Source organism: Dermochelys coriacea, chromosome 6, assembly GCF_009764565.3.
Source record: "Dermochelys coriacea isolate rDerCor1 chromosome 6, rDerCor1.pri.v4, whole genome shotgun sequence".
NCBI lineage: Eukaryota > Metazoa > Chordata > Testudines > Dermochelyidae > Dermochelys > Dermochelys coriacea.
Window position 1 is genome coordinate 66,283,067 of NC_050073.1, and position 24,911 is coordinate 66,307,977.

The 24,911-nt window shown below is 44.4% G+C and overlaps 1 protein-coding gene across 2 annotated transcripts in view; it reads left to right on the forward strand.

The window, feature by feature from the left end:
• Positions 1 to 24,911, forward strand: part of LTK (leukocyte receptor tyrosine kinase) — a 166,287-nt gene that overhangs the window by 92,472 nt on the left and 48,904 nt on the right. For both annotated transcript variants that reach the window (XM_038404861.2, XM_043515976.1), the window contains exons 9-15: positions 1,991 to 2,157; positions 9,840 to 9,934; positions 17,022 to 17,123; positions 20,630 to 20,807; positions 21,266 to 21,416; positions 22,584 to 22,715; positions 23,255 to 23,411. In XM_038404861.2, coding sequence (XP_038260789.1) covers positions 1,991 to 2,157; positions 9,840 to 9,934; positions 17,022 to 17,123; positions 20,630 to 20,807; positions 21,266 to 21,416; positions 22,584 to 22,715; positions 23,255 to 23,411 — 982 coding nt within the window. The remainder of the gene's footprint in view (positions 1 to 1,990; positions 2,158 to 9,839; positions 9,935 to 17,021; positions 17,124 to 20,629; positions 20,808 to 21,265; positions 21,417 to 22,583; positions 22,716 to 23,254; positions 23,412 to 24,911) is intronic.

The window sequence follows — 24,911 nt, forward strand, 5'->3', positions numbered from 1 at the left end:
CAATCCCTGAGGAGGGAAATGGTTTCTTCATATACACACAGCCCACAGGTGGAAATCAAGATCCTGAGAAGGAATGCCAGAGCAGGGGAGCCCTGAATCTCTTCCCCACTTGACATGGGGTAACCAGAGCTCAGGAGTTAGTGCTCGGTTAAGACCAGCTTCACAGAAGGGCTAGGTCTGTCTTGACCACCCAACCTTTCAAGGGGGTGCTTTGTACATCATTCCAGTGGGAGAGAAACCCCAACATATACCTTTGGTGGGTGGCACATTAAGGTAGAAAGTAGCACCCACTCCCTACCAGACTAGAGGGAGGAGGAAGTGGCAGGTTTAAGTCTCAGCTTCAAACCCAGAAGTTCTGGGGCAATGTGAGTGTGTGTGTGTGTGAACTCCATCTGTATATCCGTCCGGTGTGCTCTGAAAGGGGAAGAGATATGTGACAGATTTGGAACTGCTCTGTGATGTTGGATGAATACTATATGTTGATTTGGTTATTGAGATATTTACTGTATGAACATATGGGATGAAGGAATTTGCCTTGACATATATAGTATCTTTAATGAGACTTGGAAGGACCATGTTTCCCAAGGGACGGGCTTTAATGCCAAATTGCTAAAATGGAATTTGGCACCCATGATTATGATATGGAGGTGATTCATGTCAAAGGGGATGCAAACATGATAGCAGATTCTCTATCTTGTGAGGAGATGTGAGAAGGTTCCTTGAGTACCCCTTCTCCATTCCCCTTCAATGATGGGGGAGAGACTGGGGGGATGTCTTTGTCAAACTGTAAACTCATATTCTTTCGGGAGCACCATTTTTTATTGTAATTTTCCTTGTAACCTTCACTTTGCATTGTAACCTCCATCTTGGGTTAAGACATCCAGATGGTGTTGAAAACCAGTCAAATCCTGACAATCACTTAATGATCATCTGTTCTGTTCCTTTCCTCTGAAATTCTGGAATTGGCCACTGTCGGAAGACAGGATACCGATGGACCTCTGTTCTGACCCAGTATGGCCATTCTTATGTTCTTAAGAACAATCTGTTCTCGATACTGGGTGCTTATGCCAGGGAGTTGGGACACCTCAAGAGGCTAGCAAGGAGAGAGCCATCAAGGGCTATCAATTCTGAATCAGTCTTCCCTAGTGAAACCATAGGTTTGTTGCCTACAGGGGCCATTGACTTTGAATTGACTCTAGCAGAAACCTGTCTCTGAGGAGGGGATTGGGATCACCCAGTCTAAGCACATGACTGGAAAAGCTTCAGTTGCCTGGCCTAACCACATGACTAAAGAGGGGAGAATTTATTTAAGGGAGCTGCTTCTTGAGGGGGGGCATTCCATCACTGCAGGCCTGGGGAGCTATCTGGACTAAGGACTGAGACCCAATCTAGCACTCACTGTGGTGGTCAGCACATTGAGGGAGAATGCATTTGGGAGTTAGTTTTCCTAAGATCTGTAGTCCTAGTGCTGTTTAAGAGTAAAAGTGTCTGTGGTTAAGAAATTCCGTTGTTAAGCCGGTTTCCTTATCTTACTGCCATGTTGTCCCTGAGGGGTGTAATTGGGAAACCAGAGCTCCCATAGTGAGGTAGAGTCTGAGGGAACATCTCCAAGCAACTGGGGGCTTGGGAAGGCTGGGGCATTAGTTCTGGGCTCCAGGCAGCCACACTGTGGGGTCCCATTGCCCTTGAAGGGTGTCAGATATGGGGACTGCATCTGGGAGTGCGCTTGGGAGCCTTGGAGCTAGAAACAGTGATCAGTCACTGCCCAGACCCAGCAGGGCTTAGAAGCACATGGGATTCAGCAACTGGATACAAACACAACAGTCTGGAACCCATCCTGGAGAAGGGGCCAAGGCCAGAAGATGACATGAACTATAAAGATTCCCATTTTAAAGGCTGGTTTGCATGGTTATTAAAGACAATCCATCCTTTCAATTGCCACCCTTCTTTCACCACAGGATGCCATTATTTTCCTCTTATTTTATTCCAGATCCAATTTTCAGTGCATATTTTTGGCAGTTACAATGGCACCATCTCGTTCTCTGTCCAGGAAGAGAAAGGCGGAGTCAGTATCTCCCCTTTGGTGTGGGAAAGAACAGGGAGCTGGAGTGACCGCTGGTTTCTCATCACACTGCAAATGCCAGTGCTCCAGAACAAGTAAGAATGCCATTGGTTAACAAATTTGTTTGCTGGACTGTTGAGGAACATGATTTACATTCTTGACTTCTTCCAGTGCCTCTCCTACAGTCACATATACTGGGGTTTTGTAGGTATGGTTGTTGGAATACATCCTCTTAAATCATTGCTCTCCTGGTTACAGACATTCCTATCGCCACCTGATGGTGACATATAGAACTGCCCCTGGTCCTTTTATAATACCAAAGAGGGGCAATGAATAAAATAAGGAAGGGCCTGATCAAATGCCTATTGCAGTCAGCAGGATTCTTCCATGTGATTTCAGTGAGCTTTGGATCAGGGCCTAGATCTACTGTTTGTTCAAGCTGAAATGTTGTTTTGTGTTGGCTGCATTAGCTAGGCTGCATTATGGAACGCTATGTTAACTTTATAGTTAGTTCTTATGACATGCAAAATATCAGGAAAAGGTAGGATTTTGACTGAGGGTGTGGTAAACAAAGTGATCCATAAAATGCTACTAATAAATTCTGGATTGTGAATAGCTGAATCAGTCATGTAGGTATGTGAATAAATATCATTAGGACATAATTCACCTCTATCTGTTCTGTGGATTCAGCACATCATTCAAATTACTCCCATCTTTCTAACTGGTTGAATGGACTTTTGTGTGTCCATTGCTGTTTGAGATTAACTGAGAATGGATGCAAAATTAATATGTTAAGGAAAGGTCTGTTTTCTAAAATGAAAAATACCCAGATTTTCAAAAAGCCACACACATGCACATCTACTAATGCACCCCCCCCAACTTAGATCAGCACAACATCCAATGGGCGGCATGCACGTGTCAGTGATTTGCATGCGCATGGATGCTTGTGTGCAGCATCACTGTATGCATGTGGACTGTGTCTAAGACAGGCATGCACAATACTGCTTGTATACATTCGTGTTCACCCTTTGTACAGATGGGGCTAATGTTTGTTTGTTTTTCTATGGAGTCAAGTTTTAAAGTCTATAAAATCTCAGACCAAGTATTTCTTTTAATCAGACTTCCCTCATCCCCCTCTCAGCCTCAGTCAATTTCAAACCAGGAGGAATATATTGGCAGCTTATTGTTTTGTACAGAGAAAGAGGTTTTAAATTTCACTCTTCTGTTTTTGATTCTTCTTCAGTAGACCCTCACCCAAATAACATTTCTGACAAAAAAAAAAATTAGCTTCCATTTTAATTAAACACTACAATGAAAAGAAATATCCCATTTAATATTTACAACAACTAACGACTTTGAAACATCATTGTCAAGAAAAAAGGGGATTCCATTTAACAGAGATGGGCGCAAGGATCCAGATCCAAACCTTCCCAGAGTTCAAGTATCTAGGGATTTGGCTCAACTTGAAATACAGACCAGTTACAAAGTTTGGAACAAGATCCAAACTCCAGTAAAATTCAGATCCAGGATTTTTGTTCAACCCCATCTCTAGTTTTTAATATAAGAGTCTCAGGTTTTCCAACCCTTAGACCATAGTACACATCTTTGTCCCGACCTATACTTAAATATAGGGTGGATCCTCATGCTGGCAATACGCCTAATGCTTGGGAGTGATGTTGAGAAGCAGTATGGAACCTTGTCAGTTTGCAGCTTTTTAGTTCTGATCATGTAAAAGTTTATTAATGTAACCAATGAATTGATTTAGAATGAAACATCCTGCAACGAACTCCTACTTGGCACTAATTGTTTGGAATCCCGGAAAGGAATTCCAAGGGCTGTCCAGATATAGTTAAGACATTGTTTATTCTGCAACAAGCAGATCCTAACTTCTGTGCCCAGGGTCCTTGGTTTCTGCATCATGACAGTGCTGAATTTTGAAACAAAATGGACACTCTGGGGCAGCATGAGATACATGGGAAAATGCTCAGAAAATGAGGGAGATATGGAATGAAACATAATATTACACACAAAAAACCTCCTTAAACTAACGTTATTAAGATTGCAAAGTCAAGAACTCAAAAGGTAAGAAATGCCACAATTAAGGTTGCCTGTGCAAACTTAATTTGGCCCCCTTGTGAGTATGCATTATGATATAGTCTTTAATAACATGGTTACATGCTATTTTTCCACAGTACCCCTGCCTCATTTAGTGCACAGAATGGACGGTGCTCACTTAATGAGCAGCTATTCAATATGTTTTTATTCTCATTGTTCAATTTGTGGTGCCAGACTTTATTTACTGCACACCCGTCCAACCCTGCCCTGAAGACAGAATTATTAACTAACTTATGCATTTGTGTGGCACTCATCTCTGTAGTATCCGAGGGCTTCACAAACATTAATTTATCTTCACAACACCCTGTGAGGTGAGGGGATGGTATTATCCCCATTTCACAGACAAGGCACAGAGAGATTAAGGTCAAAATTATCCACTAATTTTCAGTGCCAAATCTGAGATGCTCATGGCCTGGTTTTTCAAGTACATGGCATTATTAAAGCACTTTAGATATTAAAAGCACAGCTCCCAAGAACTTCATTTGCAATTATTAGTGCTCAGTACGTCTGCAAATCAGACCGTGGGTATATCAAGTCAATAACCCAGATGAGGACCGCAAAATTATTGACCCTTTGTGAAAAGTTTGGTTCAAGTGACTTGCCCAACATCACATAGGGAAGCCTGTGGCATAGGCAGGGATAGAATCCAGTTCTCCAGAGCAGTATTCATCTGCCTTACCCATGAGATCATCCTTTCTCTTCCTGCAATTCCTTGCTTCATTCACTACACCCCTTCCAACAAAGACATCAGGTGTCCTACAGACAATGGCCTCCTTTACTACACCACCTTGATTCATCCCCAGCGTACAGTCCATCCTGTGCACAGATAAGGCAAGGATCCTGTGGAAATTATAGTATGTAAGCATGTAATTAGAGTGCTTGTAACACAAAAGGGGGCCAAATTAAGATTGTCCAGGCAATGCGTTAATTCTATCTTTTTCTTAATTTTGAGTATTTGACTTTGCAACCTTATTAATGTTGTTTAAGATAGTGTTTCATGTGTAATTTCTAGGTTTTTAAAAAAGCAAACTGAAAAAACACATATTCCATCATGTGGCATCATATTGACATCCACAAGGGTCAACAGCAAGGTTGGAACCTTTATATCCACTGCACAGACCTCTGCTACTTAAACTAAGGGAATAACTGAAAACAGTACTAGGTTGTCATCCTCTGTGTGGACCACACTAGTAGGGGATGGGACACGTTATTAGTGGGTTTCAAAAATATTTGCTGACAACAGAGCTATGGTAAGACTCAGGAATCTTGGGTTCCATTGCAGGCTCTGGAGGGGAATGTGCTGTAGTGGACAATGACCTTTTTGCCTGTTCCCCCCAAGCCTGACTCCTTCTGCCCCATCCCCTACAATCTGTCCCTGTCCCATTCTTTTTTCTCCTATACTCTTGGCTCCTCATCCCAGTTCCATTCTCTTCACTTCCATTCCCCAGGTTTCTCTCCCAGTCTCATCCTCCAATATCAGTGTTCCCCTGGCTCCTTATCCCACTCTCTTTCCTCCACCAGACCCAGTTCTCCCACAAGATGCTAGGTTCTTAGAATCATAGGACTGGAAGGGACCTTGAGAGTCATCTAGTCCAGTCCCCTGCACTCAAAGCAGGACTAAGCATTATCTAGACCATCCCTGGCAGGTGTTTGTCCAACCTGCTCCTAAAAATCCCCATTAATGGAGATTCCACAACCTCCCTAGGCAATTTATTCCAGTTCTTAACCACTCTGACAGTTAGGAAGTTTTTCCTAATGTCCAACCTAAACCTCTGTTGCTGCAATTTAAGCCATTGCTTCTTGTCCTATCCTCAGAGGTTAAGAAAAACGATTTTTATCCCTCCTCCTTGTAACAACCTTTTATGTACTTGAAGACTGTTACAGAATTCCACAGCAAGGATCCTTAGAGGCACGACAATACTGGATCCTGCATTAAAGTGGAAAGATGGCAGCAGCCAGAAATGCATCAAAAAGCAATTCACAGACAGATCTACTTCCCCTCCCACACCTCACTTCCCTGCCCCACTAGTTCTCAGTCTCACTCTCACTGTCCAACCAGCCCCAGTCTCATACCTCCAGCTCCTTGGTCGATCTCAGTTCTCTCTCACTGGCTTCTAATCCACTCTGAACCCCCAGTTTCCTTTCCTGGCTTTCAGTCATAGTCTCCTTGCCCACCCTGTCCCAGTTTCTCCCACATACCAACTCCCAGTTTCCCTCTCCCTCCATGTCAGCCTCCAGCCCCAGTCTCCCCACCCCAAGTTCCATATCCCAATCTACTCCCTTCACCCCACAGATCGTATGTTGTCCCCCCCTGCATTTGAATCAGGCCATTTCCTCATCCATCCTCTTATTTGCTTGTATAGCACAGGAAAGACAGACTCCTGCTGTTAGCTGAGGTGCCTGGACCTGGCTCAACCCATAGAAGCTCATAGCAGCAGTTACAGGGAAAAGCCTGCTCATCCGCAGGCTGTTGCATGCCAAATGTAGATGAAATCTTTGGAGATTTTTGCTGTTAAACTCTAAGAAGTTTCTACCAACCACATGCAAATTGCAGTTTTTGAAACCTTATAACTTGGCCAAATTTGAGCAGATTTTCACAGGGATGGCAAAAGGCACATCCTTGATACAAAGGCCACTCTGCTGCCAAATTTCAAGTCCTTGCTCCAAAGCATGGGGGGTCTGGAGGGTGTCTTCAGAACTTTTTAACATGGGCAAGGCAATATATTTTTCCTCATCCTCATTCTCAGAAATGACGGAGCCGTTTTGGCTGAAGTTTAATAATAATAATAATAATAATATCAAAAATAATAATGATCAATGATCAGCCTGAGGCAGACACCCTGCATGGAAAATTTCAGCCCAAATGGCTAAAATTTGGTAAAGTTATAAACAACTAAAAGCAGGGGCTTATAATGGGAAGTATCAGGCAACCTTAATAATAAGTGGTGCTACCAGCCCCATCTATAACAACATGATAGGTAGCATTGTTCATTGTAATTAAATAGAAATCTCTATTCTGGAGGTATGAGACTGGGGCTGGTTGGACAGTGAGAGTGAGACTGAGAACTAGTGGGGCAGGGAAGTGAGGTGTGGGAGGGGAAGTAGATCTGTCTGTGAATTGCTTTTTGATGCATTTCCGGCTGCTGCCATCTTTCCACTTTAATGCAGGATCCAATATTGTTGTGTTTCAAAGGGTCCTTGCTGTGGAATTCTGGGCCAAAGTGCCATGACCCTTCTGTCTTCTTCAGGGAGACCTCTAACCTCCTCCTTCTGCTGTTGGGTAGAGTTCCTGGCTCCCGGGAGGGGGAATAGCCATGGGCATGGGTAGAATAGGAGAAGACAGGAAACAGGAAAGAGAAGTGTGAACTTAGACCCAGATAATCAAGCCTGTGAGGAGTGAAAGCAGGTAAAAAGGCAGAAGCTGGTGGAGGCCAGAAGGAAGGAGTACTAAGTAGTTGAGGGCAGGCTATGTGGAGCATGTAAGTAGTTCTTGGCAAGTTCAGCTTCCTGGTTGATTATTTCTTACCTTGAATGGGGAGAGGAGAATGACAGCCTAGAAGGTTCAGTGCTCAATGTCTTGATTAGAAGCTTCACTATCTATAAAACTCCTTCTGGTTCTCATAACTACACTGCACACCCACTAAAACCAGCTAGAAATCCCCCTTCTGTGGGGAGAGATGGCTAGGCAGAAAACAAGAGAGGCAGGCAAGGAGCCCAAAAAGTCTTTGATTGCAGTTGTCAGCAAAACTGCCCTAATAAGCAGGAACAGTGTGTTTACAAGGAGGGTTTCTGCAGCAACTGGCTCAAATGGCAAATTCCTCTGCTGATTCTCTGGCTCCAGGGCTGTGAAATTTGACAGGGCCCTGAGTTTATAGTACCCTGATGCTGAACCAGCAAATGTTCTTCCTGTATGGGTCCAGCTCCTGTAGTTGTGAATTTTTTCACTTAAACATAATGGACCAGCTCCTCAGCTAGTATAAAGCAGGGTAGACCTAAGGATTTCAGTGGAGCTACACCACATTACATCATCTGCGATCTGGGCCAATGTTTGGCAGGTATATGTATTTTAATTGCCTCTCATTTAGAACAAGACTGTTCCCAAACTGTACAGTTAATATATTTAAACAGCATGCTCTGCATGTCAGTGCTCCATCTCCCATAAATCATGATGGAGTTTCACCAGTGGCAGTAACTGAGGTTCTCCCCATGTGTTTTAAATGAGATCCAAATGTATTTAGATGTCAGACATCTATTTATTTATGATGGTAAATCAAAAACAGTTCAGCTTCATCCATTAGGAAGGGACCCCACAGCATATTTTTCCCCCTACTGAATTCAGAGTGTGTGACGTGATGTCTTCATGCACACATTGTCTTCCTGGCACCCGCCTAGCTAAGCTAGTTAATGTATGACTCCTGCTGAGCAAGCCTAAGAAGGGCAAGACACCAGCAAAGTGAACATGCTAGGGAGCTACTGCTAAACTTCTCAGGAGCCAGTCCCTCATCTGGTGTAAATTGGTGTAGCTCTTTTGATTAACCTCTGTGACAGAGTCAGGCGAGATGGCTACAGGAGAGTGATAGAAGGCAGATATATTAGTCCCAGGTTAAGTAGGTCCCTTTTCCCTGGATAAGGTAACAGGGAAGGTTACAGAACAATCAGGAACTTTCTGGAAACAATTAAGGCAGACGGGCTGATTAGAACACCTGCAGCCAATCAAGAAGCTGCTAGAATCAATTAAGGCAGGCTAATCAGGGCACCTGGCTTTAAAAAGGAGCTCACTTCAGTTTGTGATGCACGTGCAAGAAGCTGAGAGTGAGAAGGCTTACTATTGGAAGACTGAGAAGTACAAGTGTTACCAGACATCAGGAGGAAGGTCCTGTAGTGAGAATAAAGAAGGTGTTGGGAGGAGGCCATGGGGAAGTAGCCCAGGGAGTTGTAGCTATTGCACAGCTGTTACAGGAGCCACTGTAGACAGCTGCAATCCACAGGGCCCTGGGCTGAAACCCAGAGTAGAGGGTGGACCCAGGTTCCCCCCATCCCTCCATTCCCCCAATTCCCTACTTGATACCGGAGGAGTTGAACTGGACTGTGGGTTCCACCAGAGGGGAAGGTCTCTGGCCTGTTCCCTGATCCACTTGGTGGATCAGCAGAGACTGCGAGGATTGTTCTTCCTTTTCCCCATGCTGGCCAGTGAGGAGCCTAACTGAGTGAACGGCAGATTTGAGCCATGAAAGTGGCCAAACTGAGGGCTGCTGTGAACCTCTGAGACGAGAAAATCCGCCAATAAGCGCAGCACCCACCAAGGCAGAGGAGGAACTTTGTCACACTTCATTTACACCATCTGAGGATATGGCCCAGGGTTTGTCTCTTGTTTTGTAAATACTGGGGAAATCATTGGGGTTTTGGATTTAGTTTTTGCCTTTTGTGCATGGATATTTTCCTTTTGTCTCGTGGTGCCTGAAATGGGGCAGTTTACTGGTCCCCTTCCCTCACTCCCCTCCCACTCTTGCTCTGTAGGTTGCATACTGCTTAGCATCCCATGAACTGTAGCATTCTCCTGAAGAAATATTCTGACTCAATGTTATCATTATGAGGTGGCTGTTTAGGGAGTTTGTTTCTCTCTTTCACTCTCTGTCTCTAAAAGCTTTCTCTTGTTCCAAAGGTTTCACCTGCAGCTTTTAGCAACTTGGGGTTGGAATTCCCAAGCTGACATTGCGATGGACAATATTACCTTTGGAGTGGGCTGCTTCCCTGTTGGTGAGTCGCAAAGCATTCTGAGCCTCTCAGGTAATTTATATGGGATAATCAGCATACCAATGATCCAGGCCTTTGCAAGTTATGATCTCCCTGCGGAGGGGACTTGGATTATCTGTGCTACATCTTATCATTCTGTAGTATTTGGACATAGTGACTCTCAGCTCCTTCCCTGCGGAAGATTTTCTTCATTTACACAACTTTCCATTTTATCTCTGCCTTCTTAATGCTCTTTCTTTTCTCTAACCTGCAATATCCCAGATCACATATTTTGGGACCTTTGCCCATCTTGACTGGAAGCACTGGCTTTGCAATTAGCTCACAGGTAGAAAGATCATATTGCACTGCTCTTTAGTGACCCCTTCTGACCTACCTGCTCTGGAAATTGATAGACTTCAGAGTCGCATTTAGTCTGAATCAACTAGTGGAAAGGTCACCGTAATGTATCACCTTTGAGTGTGAGGGTAGGAAAATAATGGGACCTTGAGAAATCCTTTCCTCCCCCCTAGTACAAATGCTTTCTCTCTTTGACAAAAAGGCTAAGAGTATGACTACCGATACAATGAGTTTACTTCTCCCGGGTAGGAGAGGCTTCATATGTCACTGGTGGATGGGTAGTATGCAAGCAATCAAGCAAGGAAAACCACAAATACGTGTAACTTATTACAATGTATTATACCTAGAAATCCAACCAAGTGCCTGGAAACACAGGAAGCCACCGTCATTGGCCTCAGGAATGAAGTGGGCCCTAAGTGCCAGTGGAATCTGATGGGGCTCACACATTAGGATGTTGGTTAAAGTGCACAGAGGGGTTAATTTGCAATCTGCAGAGCAGGTATGTGGAAGAAGGGCAAGGATCACTAGCACTTGAAAACATCAGCAGCTGACTTTAGTTTTTAAACACTGAAAAAACTAGCATCTTTGTGAAAGAAACAGAAAATAAGGAAAATACATAGTTCCTTTTCCAAACCCTGGCTAGCATCCTAAGCAAAATGTGATAGCGGTATCTCAACCTGCTCCCCATTTGTGCACAGCACAAAATCACCAAGGAGTCTGTCGTCATTCCACACAATTGCCTGTCTCTCTGCCCAGGAGGGCTTCGGGCCTGTGGGATAAGGGGTGGTTGAGTTTGCGATTGAGGTGTGTTAGCAGAACTATGCAAGGGAAGTATACGCAGCATCTGCCCACACTGTGCCTGGCTCAAGTCAGTGCTATCAGTCCCCCTCTTTGTACTTCGCGGGGCCTGACTTTCTGAAGGGCTGAGCACTTAGAACTCCAGTTTGAAATCAACAGGACCTGCAGGTGCTCATCAGCTCTGCAAGTGAGGCCATACATCCACTCCAACATTTCTGCATTGCTAACTGCTGAAGGTACGTGGGTGTAAACTGGATTTTGGGTTTGGTCTGTAAACATTTCTCTGGTGTCTTTGGAATATAATTGAAGAAGAGATGAAGGTTTTCTAAAGGTGCCATCTCATTTCCGGTCTCAATGTGAGATGTGGAGGGGACACAGATCTAGCCTCTCTTCTCATTCTTCTGCAAAAAGATGATTTGGGAGCTAAAAGCATGGGTATGTTAAACATGTAGGTCCAGATGTTCAGCTGGCATAAATCAGTATTGATTTGAATGGAGCTACAGCCATTTATACCTGCAGAGGATCTGGCCTGAAAGGCACAATTCATGCAGTGGAAGGACAGAGTGAAGAAACTGTGTTTCGTACAAGGCTCGGGTTTATCACTGTTCTTTGATTCCTCATTGTGAGTTGACATTTTCTTGCCTTTGAAAACAGCCTTCTATTCATCTTCTCATCCCTTTAATTCAGTTAGGTCATGGAGAAGCCCAGCAGCTCTGCTGTGTTTTCAATAATGAAATTACTTCTCCCTGGCCAGGAGAGGCTTCACATGTCACAAATGAAGCCAATTAAGATCCAAGCAGAGAGAACTACATCCTTTGCAGAAGGGAGGCAAGAAGGAAGCATGGCAGCCCGGCAGGCAGGATTTGCTCCTTGTTAGGATGTAAATACTAATACCCAAATCCACAAAGAAACTTAGGCACCTGAACCCCAAATTAGGCACATAAATCTTGGGTGGTGCCTAAATCTCAGTTTTAGATTCCACTGCAATCCACAAATCTCCCAACAAACCCTGTAGGTGCCCAAATTTTCTGGGTAAAAGTGCCCTTGGCTCTTAAATTTCTGTCTCTGACCATGCACACTGCTGCCTCACTCCAGGAATCTGGATACCTATCTCCCACCTAGACCACGAGCAAATTGTGAACTGTGGGAAGAGAGAGGTTTGCTTGCCTTTCTTACATGCGGAGCCTGATCCAGTAGGTGGCCCCTGAGTACCCCTCCTTTGAATTGGGTCTCTTTCAAAATCCAGCCAGCTGCAGCAGTGCCCCCACCTTATGACTTTTAGAGCACTCGTGTGGGATGTGGAAGACCTGGATTCAATCCCTATTCAAATCCTTTCTCCCCCTCAGGCAGAGATGGGGGGATCTCCCACCTCTGAGGAGAGTGCTCTAACCACTGAGCAATACAGTATTCTGATGTGGGGCTCCTTCAGACTCTCCTGTTTCAGCTGTTCCACTGTGACTAAATAATGGAAGTGATTATAGCAGGGGGACTGGACTCAGGGACTCTAAAGTCTCCCCCTCCTGCCCCCCCCACCATGATTGAAAGATAAGCATTTAATTCAGGCTTTGTGGAGTCCAGTGGTGTTCCCGTGATTTTCTATGCATCAAAAAGTTAGGTGTTGCAATGGTCAGTGTTGCAATGCCTAAATCCCTTTGTAACGGGGTAGCTGTGTTAGTCTTTATCCACAAAAACAACAAGGAGTCTGGTGGCACCTTAAAGACTCCTTGTTGTTTTTGTAAATCCCTTTGTGGATCCAGGCCTAATTTCCTCATCAGTTCCAGTCCTCTCTCTTCTACAGAATGCAGCACTGGCTTTAAAGGAATTGTCTATGAACGGAAGGGCTGGGAATGGCAGATGGGGCTTCAAAGCCCTCATCACTGAGCCCAAGAGGTTAGTGGGATTTGAAAAATAGATGGTCTGTTTCTGTGGATACTGAGAGCAGCTCAAGGAACACCAGTAAGGATTAGCAACAAACAGATAAGCACAGAAATTTGGATATAAACCCTCCCGCTTCAGGGCATAAATCAACCTCTGAAACATGTAGTTCTGGGCACTGTTGGAGCCAGGATACTAGACGAGATGGATCTGGGGTCTGATTCAGTCTCACAATTTTTATGAGGGAGGGAGAAGGTATCGTAAAGGGAAAGGGGACACTGCCCTGGCTGACTAGCTAGAGCAGTGTTTTTCAAACTTTTTTCTGGCAACCCAGTTGAAGAAAATTGTTGATGTCCATTATCCAATGGAGCTGGGGATGAGGGGTTTGGGAGGGGCTCAGGGCTGCGACAGAGGGTTGGGGTACAGGAGGAGGTCAGGGCTCTGGGCTGGGGGTGCAGGCTGTGGGGTGGGCTGGGGCTGGAGATGAGGAGTTTGGGGTGCAGGAAGGAGACTTGTGGGGACTCAGGGCTGGGGTAGGGGGTTGGGGTGCAGGCTTACCTCAGGTGGCTCCCAGTCAGTGACAGCGGAGGTACTAAGGCAGGCTTCCTGCCTGTCCTGTCACCGCAGACTGCACTGCGCCTCAGAAGTGGCCAGCAGTGGATCTGGCTCTTAGGCAGAAGTGCGCAAGCAGCTCTGCATGGCTCTTGCCTGAAGGCACCGCCCCCACAGCTCCCATTGGCCAGGAGCTGGTGCTCAGGGCAGGGGCAGTGCGCAGTGCCCCGTAGCCCCTCCCACCTAGGAGCCAGACCTGCTGCTGGCTGCTTCCAGGGCACAGCGCCGTGTCTGAACAAGTAGGGACTAACCTGCCTTAACTGGACAGCACCCCTGATGGGACTTTTAACGGCCCAGTCGGCAGTGCTGACCAGAGCCGCCATGACCCAGAGCTTTACATTCCGTGACCCAGTACTGGGTCATGACGTGCAGTTTGAAAACCACTGGGCTAGAAGGCTAGATATTCAATGGTGTCTAGGCATCTAGTGGGATTACCAAAAGTACCTAGGCAGGTTAGGCACCCAGCTCCCATTGAAATCAACATCTGCATAGTTAGATGCCTGAATACCTTTGAAAATTTCATATTGCAACATGCTTAAAAGAATGCATCTTGAGCAATCACTGCCCTCTTGAATGCTTAGAGGCTCTCTGCTTTTTCTCTCTTACCGTGCATCGCTCTGAGCTTCGCTGTATCTTGTTCATATAAAGATTGCAGTCTCTGATGTGTGAAAGCAGACTCTGAGTTGTCTTGGCCTGCTGGATTAGATTTAATGCTGGACCTTACCTGTGCTTTCATAAAAGATTTGTTTTATCATGGCCGATCTATCCCAGGGAAGCTCTGTATGGCAGGTGTTCGGTTCCTGATTTCCAGGCTCCCACTCACTATGCTGGCACTAGGGTGGGGGTGGGGGACAATGACTGTGGAGGCACGATGCTTGGCTCTTGAGATGGACAGAAGGGAATGCAATGATTTGGCTGATTTAGTAGCAGCATTCACTGGAAAATTAATGGATCAGCAAAGGGGCTGTTGGGGAGCTGATTCTACTTCTTGATTCTCTGCTGCTGCTGCAATACAGGTTAGAGAGGCATGGTGGTTACTTCATTTTGCACTGGCTGGGATCCCTAAGGGACCAGACACCATTTGGGCCACTACCTCTCCCCATTACCAACACCACATTTGCAGCAGGGGCTTTGAGAAAAGAGGTGTAGGAGAGAGCCACTTCATCTCTGTACCTCCAGAAGACTCCCACGGTCTGCGGGGATTCCCAACAGGAGACCTGCCTCCAGGGCTGCAGTGTGGGGTATGTAGGGGAGGGTGAAGTCGGAATGACTGGTGGGGAGGGGGATCCTGAGAATTACATAAGGGACATGGAAGACCTAATCCCTTAAGTAAAAACAATTCAAATCAGATGAAATGAAGATTTCTGAGTAAGCAGACACATCTGAACATGGACTGAGTGATGGAGATCAGAGAGCCCATTGCTCTGCAGATCTCTCCAATATACACATACCCCAAAGTGTCATCTAGCAACTCATGATCAGAGGCCTTCCCCGTTCCATACGCTTATAAACCCCCACACACACAGAGTAGGGGACCAGACAGAAGATGGAATAGACTGAAACACAGACCTTTGGAGCTTGCACCTTCCTGTATATAAAACATACCGTCCTATGCATTCATTTCTCTGCAGTCTATAAAATGCTGGCATTCTAAGTGGTAGCAATAATTGATGGGAGCAGCCTGATGCTCAGTGAGGCTAATGGATGCAGTTCTTGGTCTAGCGAGCATGAAGGAGACAGAAGGTTTGGAAAAAGAGGAAAGGGTGTTTGTTTGGAAATGAAGAATTGCCCTAGGACATGCTGTTAGGATGCTACTTTGCTAAAAATCCAGCCAGAGACACAGACTGAGGCTGTGTTATAGGGACTGATTTACATTCCTTCGCTCTGCTAAAGTGCTTGAGTTTATTGTACATCTCTGGATGCTAGACGCTATGCTGGAAAAATGGTCTTGACCTTCTGGATTCATAATTAATTTAACTCAGGCCCTCAGAGACCAAGAGCCTCTTTCTGTCTGACCTTCCAGTCTTTTTACTTGGGTTTCTTTTGGTCTTTAATCCCCATAATTCGTTTAGGTTAATTTCAGTTTTTGTTACAGCTGTTAGTTTGACATCTGTGTAAGGTGAAGTCCTCTGTCTATCCACAGAACAGATAAATTATGGAAAGAGTCAATACAACACTCTTCTTCACTGTCACCTATTAGTGTGCTTCAAGTCAGATCTGCAGAGAATACCCCTAAGGGAGAGGTCAATTCAGTTTTCATGGCTCAGTTTGGTAATTGGCCTCTGCTGAGACTGCTAACGAGGGTGTTAATGCTAAATTTAGTAGTGGCTTTTTGAAGTGATAACTGTCCAGCTGGAACTGAATGAGCTCAGTTTGTGTTGGCCATTGAACAGGCATTAGATGGTGTAATGAGGTGTACAAAGCTCAGACTGGAAAGAAGGGGTTAAAGAACTGCTCTGGGCCCAGCTGGCTTCACCCTGCCACACCTGTAAAACATGCATGGAGTGGTGTGTACAATATCTGATCAATGCTGCTTGTGACTGTTTCGATGTTGAGTCATCTCTCCCTGTTTTCTCTCCACAAGCAAAATTTGTAAAAACACGTCTACCTTGCCACTTTATGAAATCTGGAACTTGCAAAATTATAAAAGAATGAAAATGCAAATTAGAAGGACATTTCACAAGCTGATCTGCACGCACACAAAAACTGGGAATCAAAATTTCTCAGAAAACAACATTTTGAGAAGTTGGAAACTTTGCCAAATGAATTAGCAAAAAATGTATTGTGAAATTTCATGAATGTTTTTGCACCACCATCAGTAATCTATTAATATTCAATCAATACTGAGCTGATTAAAAGCAGGATGCCCATTATCAATATGTAATATTCCATTGTCGATTCTCCTGGGCCATGCAGTCCCTGAATATTCTTTGTTAATCATAGTCAAGTTTATGTTTAATACTCTTGTTTACTGCATGTAAATGCATAGGAAGGCCCTTTTCCTGCAGTTGGCTAAATGGGGGTAGAGCCCTGTATCCATGCAGAGTCCCATTTACTTCAGTGTGGCTTCATGCGGCAGCGGGCAGGTCCCTGTGCCTGAGCAAAGCCAATGATCAGGACCCAAATGATTTGTAAGGATAATTGAAAACAGAAATTCTTTTAAAATACTAAGTTTCCTTTCTCCCTGTCCCTTTCTCTGGCTTCCTTTTCTCTCTCTCTCTCTCCCCTCTTTTCCATTCATTCTATGACATACATGCACATCACATACACATGACAGAACTCTCCGTTCCTTTTGGTCCAGTAGTCCATCTGGCATAAGGGACACCATAGTCACTTCTCTGCTGCCTTGCAAAGGGGACTTTTTTATTTTAATAAAATGATGGTGCCTGATTTATTTATCTGCAGTTTGGTTGAAATTCTCTCTTTTTTGCCCCCATCTCTTTCTCATCCATCCCACGCACGGTGACAGGAAGAAGACAAAGCCATTCTGCTGGAAAGCACCAATACCCACGGGAAATCAGTATCATGGATGAGAATCTCTTGAACCCATTGGAAGAGCCCTCCCTTTCAGGTAGATAGCTCCATACTGAAGCCCTGACTCCTGAGTACAATAGATGGTCCTGGATCAAGTTCCTGCCTTGCAGATAGAAATTCCCATAGTTAATTAGTGGATCCTTGTGTCTCAGGCAGATGGTCCCATACTTGAGCTCTGTCTCTCACTCACATAGACATTTCCATACCGGAGCTTGGTCCCTGGTAAATAGTCCTTGCAACAGCCCATCCTTACTACTTTATCCAGACTCCTGAATCTGGAAAACTGGGCCAGAAATTCCATAGTGACCATTGCTGAGATTTTTCAAGTTATTTTTCTGACACCAACCAGAGCATGGAAGCACAGAAGCAACACCAAAAAGTCTAGATCAGCTCTTATTTTAATCTAACTAGTGGGCTCCTCTTTTCTAGTCAATGCATACCCAGATAGAGGTTAAATAATCATATGGTTAAACACAAAGGACCTGAATAAGTCCCGATCACATCCTGTGAGGTGCTGAAAACAACCAATTTCCAACAACTTCAATGGGAGTTGAAGGAGCTCAGCACCTTTCAGGAGATGATCAGCATCTTGTAGTATTAGGCCCAAAGGAATAATCAGAATGACTTGGTATTTTCTATGTAGCCATAAAAAATATGCAGACCACATGCCCTTCTTATAAAAATAGTATATACAAGAATTCCTATGGTGCTTAGACCATTCCAGGGCTCTTGCAAAGAATCCACAAACAGATGCAAATGTTGCATCACACTCGTATATATTTTAGTGGGTTTTGAGCCTAGTCCTGTTCCAGTTGAAGTTCAAAATAACTTCAATGGGAGCAGGATTGGACTTTTTACTTGGAATAAAATTTTTATTAGCCACCCAATATTCTGCCTCCCTGCTCCCCTTTGGAATTAAACAGACATAAAGAGTCACTATCTTATATACAAGGCCCCTGTATTTCATAATTTGGTGATTCTGTCACTTACCCATTACCTCAGAATCGAACCTTTCATCTTAAATAAAAATTTGGTGTTTTAGTCTTTAATGTTGCAATGAAAACCCAGAAAGCAAGAATCAAGTGCAAACCAATGCAGTGCTGTTTGCCTGAGTTTGCAAAAGCCTGGAATAATACTTCTGAGGGGTGAGAATTGCCCTATCATTCCTGTTGACACTTGTTTTTGTGGATTTCTTGGTGATTAAACTAGGAGATTCATGAAGAAACAAATGTCACATCACACCCCATTCAATAGTGTTAGTAGTATTTGTTTAGAAGCAAGACAATTATAAGCCAGTCAATGTTTCAACAATATCTGCCTTCTGCCGGGTTTTAAAATCATCAAACACATTCACTTTGTCATACATATATGCATCAGGATTTTTATTAACATAGTTTTTGTGCATAATTATAACTATGTTAAAAGAACATTAAGTTTTCAAAGTCAAGGACCCAAAAGTTAGGAAATGTCAGAATTAAGGTTGCCTATGAAACTTTAATTCAGCCCCCTTGTGCATATGAATTATGATACTGTCTTTTATTACATGATCACATACTATTTTTTCCACAGGACTCCTACCTCATTCAGTGCACAAGATGGACAGTGCTCCTATAATGAGCTGCTAGCCAATATTTTGTTTTATTGACTAAAACCACATTTACTCCACGTTATTCAAACCTTGCGCTGAAGACAGAATTGTTAATTTCCTCATGGGCTTTTCTGGGGAGTTCATCACTATGGTATCTGAGCGCTTCATAAATATCAATAAATTTAATTTTACCACACCCCAGTGAGGTAAGGAGCAATTATTATCCCCATTTTACAGATGGGGAGCTGAGGCATAGGGAGGTTAAGGTCAAAAATATCCACTAATTTCAGGTGCCAAATTTGAGATAACTAGGATCTGATTTTTCAGAGTATTTAGGATTATATAACACTTCATAGGTTGAAAGTACAGCTCCCAATGACTAGGGTTGCAGCTGTGAGTGCTCAACATTTCTGCAGATCAGACCCCCAGGTATATTGAATCAGACACATACAAAATGAACACACAATCCGTCACTACCAAAAGCAAATACCATTCCAGGATGTACTCGCAGGAATGTTGTAAGCAAGACACGAGAAGTAATTTTGCAGCTTTACACAGCATTAATAAGGCCTCTGATGGAGTATTGTGTCCAGTTCTGGGCACCACACTTCAGGAAAGATGTGGACAAATTGGAAAAAGTCCAGAAAAGAGTAACAAAAATTATTCAAAATCTAGAAAACATGACCTACAATGAAAGATTGAAAAAAATGGGTTTATTTTGTCTGAAGAAGAGAAGATTGAGGGGGACATAAGTCTTCAAGTATATGAAAGATTGTTATAAAGAGGAAGGTGATACATTTTTCTCTTTATCCACTGAGGACAGGACATGGAGTAATGGCTTAAATTGAAGCAAGGGAGGTTTAGGTTAGACATTAGGAAAAACTTCCTAACTGTCACAGTAGTTAAACACTGTAGCTAACAGGTTTCAGAGTAGCAGCCGTGTTAGTCTGTATTCGCAAAAAGAAAAGGAGTACTTGTGGCACCTTAGAGACTAACAAATTTATTAGAGCATAAGCTTTCGTGAGCTACAGCTCACTTCATCGGATGCATCCGATGAAGTGAGTTGTAGCTCACGAAAGCTTACACTGTAGCTAACAAATTACCTAGGGATGTTGTGGAATCTCTATTATAGGTTTTTAAGAACTAGTTAAGCAAACACCTGTCAGGGATGGTCTTAGATAATACTTAGTCCTGCCTCAGTGCCGGGGACTGGACTAGTGAGGTCCCTTCCAGTCTTACAGTTCTATGATTCTATGCAACCATCCTTTCTCTTCTTGCAGTCCCCTTCCTCATTCACTATATACCTTCCAACTTCTACAACAAATTAATCAGGGACCCTACAGCCAATAGCCTCCTTCACTATACAGCTCTGATTCATCCCAAGAGCACCATTCATCCTGTGCCCTGCATGAGGCAGAGGTCCTATGCAAAAAAAAAAAAACCCAACAAAACTGTATGCAATCAGGTAAGTAAAGATTGTATCATAATGCATACGCACAAGGGGGCTGAATTAAGGTTTTGCAGGCAACCTGAATAATTCAGGAATTTCCTAATTTCTGAGACCTTGACTTTGCAACATTAATGTTCTTTTAACACAGCTTTTGTGTGTAATTATAACTATGTTAAGGAAAACTTTGATGTATATACGTATGACAATGACTGTGTGTGATGGTTTAAAAACCCTGCACAAGGCAGATATTGCTAAAGCCTGGACTGGCTTATAGTTGTCTTGTATCTAAATTAACATCATCGAATGGTGTGATGTAAAATTTGTTTTTTCATGAATCTCCTAGGTTAGTCACCAAGGAATTTACAGAAACATGTATCAACAGGAACAGTTGCTGCATTTCAATGTCATTTGCCCTGTGATTGCGGAGGGATTGTGTGGGTATTGTATCTGACTATGAAAGGGAGGCTGACATCTCTAGGCTCAACTCTCTCTGTTTTTGTCACAGAAAATGTGCCTGTTGTTCTTTGGTGGTTCACAACCTGTGGTGCCAGTGGCCCCCGAGGACCAACTCAAGCACAGTGCGACAGCGCCTATTACAACACCAACATCTCAGTGACTGTAGAGAAAGAGGGACCACTCCGAGGGGTGCAAGTGTGGAGAGTGCCAGCAACAAACCGATACTTGTGAGTGTCAGTGTATGCAGGGGACCAGAAAGGCAGTCAACTAGCAGCTCCCACTTACCATAGCACTTGTACACCCTTTATTGCAGCAACATCTGTTGGGAGTGGCTGAGTGTGGGGTAAATGTGAGTACCTCAGAGCCAGCAGGAGTCACAGTGGAGAGCTATGGTTCAGGAACAATGTAAGTGAGGAATTATTGGGAGGAGTGATGTAGCACTGATAGTGAGGAGCTCAGGACTGGAATGGCCTCGAGACTGTGGGACTGTAGGGGTGCTGTCTGTGGGGAGCTAACTTTGAGGCTATGATGGTTTTAGAGAATTGGCTGCAGGGAGCTCAGGAACAGAGTCACTTTGGGGTTGTGACCGTGCGGAAGCATTGGCATGGGAAGCTCACGGCTCAAGTCACTTTGGGGCTGTGGGTGTAGGGTTTCTGTCTCTCTAACTGTTTCCTTTCTTTTTCAGGATATCTGCATATGGAGCAGCTGGAGGGAAAGGAGCCAAGAACCACAAGAAGAGATCGCATGGGGTCTTCATCTCAGCCACCTTCCAGCTGGAGAAAGATGAGCTGCTCTACATCTTGGTGGGGCAGCAGGGGGAGGATGCCTGCCCAGGGGTGAGGGACACACACACTTGTCACTGGGCACAACCACATTACAAATAAGCTGCAGACCCCCTCAGTGAGTGAGTTTAGGGTTTGGCTGTACTGGTGATGAAGGGCAGGAATCCCAGACCTGAGCGAGTAAAACTCAGAAAGGGAATTGGGAGGAACCAATGAGCTGAGCTAAAAAGAATCTTCTGAAAACAAAAACAAGGAAATCTGAAATGAAAAGCGTCCTCCAAAAGCACAAGCATAAAAATCTGCTTTAAAATCCTGGTGTTCAAAATAAAAAGCTGCCCCTTTCACTTGCTTTAACAGGGCAGTTACAGCCAACTGCTAGGTCTGAGCTGCATGTTCCTGGTCACGAACAGCATTTCTTCACAGTAGGGATTTTATCAGGCCTGCCAGGATTTGAGATCATTACTTGTATTTATAGTAGTGCCTCAAGGCCCTTGTTGGGATCACAGCCCCATTGTGTTAGGCACATATAGTAAGAAGTGGTCCCAGCCCTGAAGAGCTTACAATCTTATGGCTGGATTCAAAGCTTGCTAAAGTCAATGGGGATCTTTCCATTGACACCAATGGCCTCTGCAAACACAAAGAAACACAGGAAAGAACAAACTCCAAAGATGTGTGTAGCTCAGCGTCCCCAAAAAAATCCAAGCTGAGAAACAATTTTTCTGTATTTTCTCTGTGTAGTCTAGTGCTTTATGCAGGGAATGGGGAGCTAGGACTCCTGAGTTCTATTCCCAGCCTTGCCACTGACTCATTGTTCAACCTTGTGCAAATCACCTCATCTCTCTGTTCTTGCATTTCCTCATCAGAACAATGAGTACAAATAACACTGACCTATCGAATAGCAGTATTCTGAGAATTAATTAGAAAGCATTTTAAGATCCTGGAATGTAAGGAGCTCTAGAGGCGCAATGTATTAGCATTTGTTATGAATAATAAAAATAATATGGGCTCATTGCCTTTCCCTGATTCTGCTGTGAGCCTTTCTTATGTCACTTGCACATGTGACATGTGTTCCCAGCTCAGGAGAAGCTTGTCAGGGGCCAAGGGACAGGTCACTTACCAAGCTAGTGGTTCATCCACAGCAGAACACATACTATGTGTACAGATCTATGCATGCAGACTAGACTGTGTTGATCTCTAACTGCATCTGTTGTCTCCTTTTAGGGGAATGTTCAGACCCAGAAGATCTGCCTGGGGGAGTCTTCTCTCATTGAAGAAGATTACAAACTCAAAAAGGATCTGAAGGCCTGGGCTGGAGGAGGGGGTGGGGGTGGAGGAGCCACCTTCATCTTTAGAGTAAGTCTTCCCTCTTTCCAATCCCTTTCTGGACAGTGTCCAGCAGAAAAGCTAGCTTTCACTAGTGATCATGTGATATGATGCTATCAGCTATTTCAGGAAGTTGAAGGAAGGGAGGGAATGTTTTACAAAAATGCAAATTCCTCCTATCCTCATTCCCCCTCATTTCAATCACCTGCTAGCTACTGCCTCCTCGGCACTGTCAGCCCAAGCAACAATACCAGGACTGGAAATCAAACCAGGGTTTGCTGCTTAACACTGGTACTGGTCCAGCCTCAACAACTGGTGTTTAATTGGACGTGCCTCAGATACTTGTCACAGTTGGCAGACTTCCCTGAATAATCATGTCAGGAGACAATCTGTAGCATTACAATACTGGCCATAGCCCAGAGTATGAGCTGCTTTTGTGCTTACTGATGCAATGAATTAGGTGAGTTCTCTCAACTGAGAGGTTGAAGGGTTTTCTGGTATCTGATGGTTTTGAGCCTGCTGCACCTTTCAGCTGTCCTGTGTACTGAATTGTATTTGTCCTTGAGCAGCTGAGGGATGGGGTTTTCGAACCGTTGCTCATCGCTGCAGGAGGAGGGGGAAAGGCATACCTGAGAGATCAGGACAGCTCCCTGGATGATGTACCCCTGGAGCAATTTGAGAACACCACAGCAGTTCCTGGAGTGAATGGGAGAACTGGGGCAGCAGGTGAGGCCCTGTAGCAATACAAGGTCTGGATTTGATGGCTGAACATACAAAACTGGCCTGCAGACATTAAGCAACACAAATCCTTTTGATTCATATTAACTTTTCTGTGGGAGTAACCCACTGAAACATGAAAGGTTCTTCTTCAAGTGCTTGCATATATCTATTACCCTGTAGATATGTGCATGTCCTGTGCACTGGTGCCAGACAGTTTTCCCTAGCAGCACCCATGGGGTGGCTCCACCCATCTCCTAGCTCCTTGTGCTCCCAATAAGGGTATAAAATGTAGAACCACCTCCTTCGGTTCCCTCTTACCATCCATGGTCATGGTCAGAGTGTCTTACTCATAGACTTTAAGGCCGGAAGGGATCATGATAATCTAGTCTGACCTCCTGCTCATCACAGGCCACAGAACCTCAGCCACCCACTCCAGCAATAGGCCCATAACTCTGGCTGAGTTACGGAAGTCCTCAAGTCTTGACAAGTTACAGAGAATCCACCCCATCCATCAGAGAATCCATTTACTCTAGGGCAGACCAGCAAGTGACCCATGCCCCAAGCTACAGAGGAAAGCCATCAAAAAAGCCCCAGGGTCTCTGCCAAACTGACCTGGGGGAAATTACCTTCCTCATCCCCAATATGGCGATCAGTTAGACCTTGAACATGTGGTCCAGACCCACCAGCCAGACACCTGGGAAAGAATTCTCTGTAGTAACTCAGAGCCCTCCCCATCTAATGTCTGATCTCAGACCATTGGAGATATTTGCTAATGGCAGATGTGAATGGGCCATATACCCTTGTAGACAAACTCATTATGCCATCCCCTCCATAAACTTATTATGCTCAGTCTTAAAACATGTCTTTGTTCCCTGTGAACAAACGTATTGCTGCTTGGCTGTTTAGCTAGTGGTACTCTTTTTCGTCATTTGTGTTTGTTTTTTCTTCATTTTTTTATTTTATTTTATTTTAATTTTGTTTTAGTTCAATTTTTTACAGTCAGGTAGGCCTTCAGGCATTGCCTACTACCTGGGAAGCCTGTGCCAAAGTTCCTGGGTTTCCAACCTTACTTGGGTTGTTGGAAGTCCATGTGTGTCAGCAACAGTAATTTGCACTGTCTCAAGTGCTTAGGCAAGGGCCATGTTAGAGACAGGTGCTCCATTTGTTGCACCTTGAAGACCGGGACAGAAAAGCCAAGGAAGGACTGCCCTCATTACACCAAGGCAGCATTTAGACTGGTGTCAGAACCACCTTAATCATCCAAGGAAAGTTCTTCCATGAATCCTTTCTGGAATGCTCCCCCAGCTTTGCTTGAAGCTAAAAGTCATCAAAGGTCCCCATCACTGGGGCTTCAGAGCATTCCAGGCCTCAGAAACATACAAAAAAAGTCAGCATCAGGTTTCTCAAAGATCAGGCACCAAGATTCTTCCACCAGGTCAGCCGGGTGCTGATGGTACAGCTTGCCACTATCTGCTAGTGGCTCATACAGTGAGACCGGAGCTATTG